The sequence below is a fragment of the Mizuhopecten yessoensis genome, unplaced genomic scaffold, assembly GCF_002113885.1.
Source record: "Mizuhopecten yessoensis strain PY_sf001 unplaced genomic scaffold, ASM211388v2 scaffold733, whole genome shotgun sequence".
In the NCBI taxonomy this organism is placed as follows: Eukaryota; Metazoa; Mollusca; class Bivalvia; order Pectinida; family Pectinidae; genus Mizuhopecten; species Mizuhopecten yessoensis.
Genome location: NW_018403694.1, coordinates 97,371 through 103,398, shown reverse-complemented (window position 1 = coordinate 103,398; position 6,028 = coordinate 97,371). Strand labels below are relative to the sequence as shown.

Here is a 6,028-nt window from a genome sequence, read left to right as displayed (position 1 = left end):
ACATTATAGGTACGCTTTGTTATGGATGATAGTACCACCCTGGCTGACTTGCTACTACTTAACTTGCACAACTTTGAGGATGAGGTACGTGGCATTGTAGACAAAGCAGTGAAGGAGATGAGTATGGAGAAGGTACTAAAGGAACTGGACACCACCTGGACTACAATGGAGTTTGACCACGAGCCACATCCACGTACAAAGATCACTATGCTGAAAACTAGTGAGGAGCTGATTGAAACTCTAGAGGACAACCAGGTAAGCTTTCTCTCGGCTCCTCTTATTTTACATAATTATAAACTAGTGAGGAGCTGATAGAAAATCTAGAGGACAACCAGGTAAGCTTTCTCCTGGCTCCTCTTATTGTACATAATTATAAAATAGTGAGGAGCTGATAGAAACTCTAGAGGACAACCAGATAAGCTTTCTTCCAGCTCCTCTTATTGTACATAATTATAAACTAGTGAGGAGCTGATAGAAACTCTAGAGGACAACCAGATAAGCTTTCTCCCAGCTCCTCTTATTGTACATAATTATAAACTAGTGAGAAGCTGATTGAAACTCTAGAGGACAACCAGGTAAGCTTTCTCCTGGCTCCTCTTATTGTACATAATTATAAACTAGTGAGGAGCTGATTGAAACTCTAGAGGACAACCAGATAAGCTTTCTTCCGGCTCCTCTTGTTGTACATAATTATAAACTAGTGAGGAGCTGATAGAAACTCTAGAGGACAACCAGATAAGCTTTCTTCCGGCTCCTCTTGTTGTACATAATTATAAACTAGTGAGGAGCTGATAGAAACTCTAGAGGACAACCAGGTAAGCTTTCTCCCAGCTCCTCTTATTGTACATAATTATAACAATAAGCAGTCATTGTTGAAAAGAAATATAATGTTAAGGAAGCATAATATGATTGCTGACATACTTAGGAGTCTGTCAACATTGATGTTTTACCCTGAGTTCTTTGTCTACAAATGTTTTGGTTTACTGCAACAGGTTCAACTCCAAAATATGCTGTCCTCCAAGTATATTGCCCATTTCCTTCAAGAAGTGTCAAGTTGGCAGAAGAAGTTATCCACTGCTGACCAGGTCATCTCCATCTGGATGGAAGTCCAGCGCACATGGTCTCATTTGGAGAGTATTTTTATTGGGTCTGAAGATATTAGAGCTCAGCTTCCAGAAGACTCCAAGAGGTTTGATGGAATTGACAATGACTTCAAGGTTGGTACATATTTACAGTACTTTTGTGTTAAGTTTTACTGCTAAATTTTACTTTAAGGATATACTCTTCTGAGGTTTCAATCACGTTCAAGTCTCGTTTTGATCTGGTGTAATGGGTTTTTGTAATATTTAACAACTTATGATCAAGTTTATTAGCAAACACGCATCTGAAAAATATGTCAAAAAACTAGATGCCTGTTGTTTGTAGAACTTTTTTTACAAGAATATTANCAAACACGCATCTGAAAAATATGTCAAAAAACTAGATGCCTGTTGTTTGTAGAACTTTTTTTACAAGAATATTAAAAAAAAATACCAATTCGGTGGCCATTTTGAAAATGTGTATTAATGTGTATTTCTTGTGCTTCAAAAAAGGCCAAAATTTCACCTTTTTTGGCACTAGATTGATCACTTAAATTGTCATTGTGTCGCCATTTTTAATTGTAGCAGGTTCATTTTTGCTGTACAACTTTATGATGTTCAATATGATAAAAATAATATGCAACAAACTGGAATATTATACATTATTGATAAAAAAATTACGTATTTAGTGTGACTGAAGCACTTTTGATTTTTGACCCCGAAAAAAGTAAAAAATAACACAAATGATAATGGGACAAAAAAAGAAGCACACTGACCCCCCATTTTTGTAGATGTTTTAGAAAGAGAAACACGTTTTCATTTAGATAATAAATAAAGTTAAATACCAGAACTTTTTATATCAAGCGTTTAATCTGTAAAAAAAACAGAAAAAAAATGAGTATTTTATCATTAAAAAATAGGGGGTAGGGGTAACTAAAATCGGCTTTTTGAGTTAAAACAATAAGATTAAGAAATGTTACTTCCATAATTTAAAAGAAAATAATATTTTCAACAATTCTACAAAAATTTATACATATCTGATAACACACTTGGAAGAAATTGTATGAATTTGTTCTGCAAATGGTCAGAACCCAAAAAATCACCTAAAATCACATGTTGTGGTAAATTGATATCTTTGACCGATCATAGCACAAAAACAAGCACACGGACATATGGTTTTTTTTTGCATTTTCTACTATGCCATTAACTCCTTTTTCAAAAATCCATATAAGAAAAAAAGTTTAATTCAGGAAATTTTTGACTTCTCAGAGGTGTACATCATTAATTTGTTAATTTTGTCAATCAACACACACTCTTTATTTTCTCTTATAATGACTTATTCTGACAACAGATCCTATAAGTTGCCATGAACACCTCTGATTTCAGGAACTGGTGTCAGAAATGGAGAAAACGAAGAATTGTGTTGAGGCAACCAACCAGCCAAACCTGTATGAGCGCCTTGAGGCCCTGCAGGGAGCCCTGACTTTGTGTGAGAAGGCACTTGCAGAGTACTTGGAGACCAAGCGTCTTGCCTTCCCTAGGTTTTACTTTGTCTCATCTGCAGATCTGCTAGACATCCTGTCTAATGGGAACAACCCAACAGCTGTAAGCTTTTGTATTCATCTTAGTGTACATGTGTATGTTTGCATATAATAATATCTGTAATATATAATCCAGCAGAATTCTATCTTAAACCATCATGCTGAGTAATGTTTGTGTTTGCATGCTTATGCCATTATAAAAATGGATATCTTTGATTGGAATGAGGATATTTGTTGAGATATGGAAACTGATGTAAACACATTCAGTGGCATGTTTAATTCTTAAAACTTGATAAAGTGTCGACATAGTTGAGTAAGTTGTTAGTGCACTTTAGAGTTGGTGTTTTTTTATAACGAAAAAAATGTTCAATAGCACAAGATGTTTTAAAAAGATATGCCACTTTATTGTTTTTTGATAGAATACTGTGTTGGTTACTCAGGTTAAATGTCACATGTCCAAGTTGTTTGACAGTATGCTGTGTTGTTTAAATAGGTACAGTGTCACTTGACAGAGTTGTTTGATAGTATACTGTGTTGTTTTATCAGGTACAATGTCACATGACCAAGTTGTTTGACAGAATACTGTGTCGTTTTATCAGGTACAATGTCACATGACCAAGTTGTTTGATAGTGTACAATGTCACATGACCAATTTGTTTGACAGTATACTGTGTTGTTTTATCAGGTAAAATGTCACTTGACCAATTTGTTTGCACAGTAAACTGTGTTGTTTTATCAGGTACAATGTCACTTGACCAATTTGTTTGATAGTATACTGTGTTGTTTTATCAGGTACAACTTGACAGAGTTGTTTGATAGTATACTGTGTTGTTTTATCATGTACAATGTCACTTGACAGAGTTTTTTGATAGTATACTGTGTTGTTTTATCAGGTACAACTTGACAGAGTTGTTTGATAGTATACTGTGTTGTTTTATCAGGTAAAATGTCAATTGACAGAGTTGTTTGATAGTATACTGTGTTGTTTTATCAGGTACAATGTCACTTGACAGAGTTTTTTGATAGTATACTGTGTTGTTTAATCAGGTAAAATGTCACTTGACCAATTTGTTTGACAGTATACTGTGCTGTTTTATCAGGTAAAATGTCACATGACCAAGTTGTTTGACAGAATACTGTGTTGTTTAATCAGGTAAAATGTCACTTGACCAATTTGTTTGACAGTAAACTGTGTTGTTTTATCAGGTAAAATGTCACATGACCAATTTTGTTTGACAGTATACTGTGCTGTTTTATCAGGTACAATGTCACATGACCAATTTGTTCGACAGAATACTGCGTTGTTTTATCAGGTACAAAGGCACATGACCAGTTTGTTTGACAGTAAACTGTGTTGTTTTATCAGGTACAATGTCACATGACCAAGTTGTTTGCACAGTAAACTGTGTTGTTTTATCAGGTACAATGTCAAATGACCAATTTGTTTGACAGTAAACTGTGTTGTTTTATCAGGTACAATGTCACATGACCAATTTGTTTGACAGTATACTGTGCTGTTTTATCAGGTACAATGTCACATGACCAAGTTGTTCGACTCTATACTGTGCTGTTTTATCAGGTAAAATGTCACTTGACAGAGTTGTTTGATAGTATACTGTGTTGTTTTATCGTGTACAATGTCACATGACCAATTTGTTTGACAGAATACTGTGTTGTTTTATCAGGTACAAAGGCACATGACCAATTTGTTTGACAGTAAACTGTGTTGTTTTATCAGGTACAATGTCACATGACCAATTTGTTTGACAGTATACTGTGCTGTTTTATCAGGTACAATGTCACATGACCAAGTTGTTCGACTCTATACTGTGCTGTTTTATCAGGTAAAATGTCACTTGACAGAGTTGTTTGATAGTATACTGTGTTGTTTTATCGTGTACAATGTCACATGACCAATTTGTTTGACAGAATACTGTGTTGTTTTATCAGGTACAAAGGCACATGACCAGTTTGTTTGACAGTAAACTGTGTTGTTTATCAGGTACAATGTCACATGACCAAGTTGTTTGACAGTATACTGTTGTTTTATCATGTACAATGTCACATGACCAATTTGTTTGACAGAATACTGTGTTGTTTTATCAGGTACATAGGCACATGACCAGTTTGTTTGACAGTAAACTGTGTTGTTTATCAGGTACAATGTCACATGACCAATTTGTTTGACAGTATACTGTGCTGTTTTATCATGTACAATGTCACATGACCAATTTGTTTGACAGTATACTGTTGTTTTATCATGTACAATGTCACATGACCAATTTGTTTGATAGTATACTGTGTTGTTTTATCAGGTACAATGTCACTTGTCCAAGTTGTTTGACAGTATGCTGTGTTGTTTAAATAGGTACAATGTCAAATGACCAATTTGTTTGACAGTATACTGTGCTGTTTTATCATGTACAATGTCACATGACCAATTTGTTTGACAGTATACTGTATTGTTTTATCATGTACAATGTCACATGACAGAGTTGTTTGATAGTATACTGTGTTGTTTTATCATGTACAATGTCACATGACCAATTTGTTTGACAGTATACTGTGTTGTTTTATCAGGTACAATGTCACATGACCAGTTTGTTTGACAGTATGCTGTGTTGTTTAATCAGGTTCAACGTCACTTGACCAAGTTATTTGACAGCATGGCCAAGCTGAAACTGATACAGGATGACCAGGGTAATGACACCAAGACAGCCACTCTCATGTGGAGTAAGGACGGTGAGACTGTGGAGCTGGACAAAGAATGTGACCTTGGAGGCCAGGTCAGTCTACATTTAAACAATACCAATAACAACTTGTAGCAAAATTGTGCATTTACACTGTGTTTCAACAAAGTTGTTGATCTGAAAAACAAGATGCGAACAGGCAGCCATCTTGTTACAGTTTCAATTTGTTATCGCTATTTCTAAGAATGTACTGGAGGAATCGTTTANAATGCATCTTAATTATTATTTCAAATCATAAAAATGTAAAATTTGTAAAATCATGAATGTCAGAATATTGGGGCAGATAACGGGGCATACCGCATTTGATCCTTTGATATGTAGGTTCCCCTTGGTCCTGAGTTTTGCATGTTAACTTTTGAGTTTGATCAAAGACTGATTAAGATGATGGATAGGCAAACTGATGAAACAGAAAAGAGAAAAGAAGAGAAAAGATCAAACTGACATAGAACTTATGAAGTTGGTACGATGGTGGGCGCCAAGATCTTTCTGGGATCACTTGTTTCAATTCTATTGTATTTTGAACATCTTTTTGGGCTCTCAATAAATTCGATATATGACCCATATTACATGTATTTAACAGTTGTTGCGGAAATGACTTTTCAACTTAAAATGTTAGCATATTGCTATGGTTGATGCTATTGAGCATCAGAGTCATTGG

The 6,028-nt window shown here is 34.9% G+C and overlaps 1 protein-coding gene across 1 annotated transcript in view; it reads left to right on the top strand.

Moving 5' to 3' along the window:
- Positions 1 to 6,028, top strand: part of LOC110452219 (dynein beta chain, ciliary-like) — a 100,522-nt gene that overhangs the window by 29,689 nt on the left and 64,805 nt on the right. The window contains exons 18-21 of the mRNA XM_021500598.1: positions 8 to 255; positions 993 to 1,217; positions 2,466 to 2,684; positions 5,254 to 5,406. Of these exons, the coding sequence (XP_021356273.1) occupies positions 8 to 255; positions 993 to 1,217; positions 2,466 to 2,684; positions 5,254 to 5,406 (845 nt within the window). The remainder of the gene's footprint in view (positions 1 to 7; positions 256 to 992; positions 1,218 to 2,465; positions 2,685 to 5,253; positions 5,407 to 6,028) is intronic.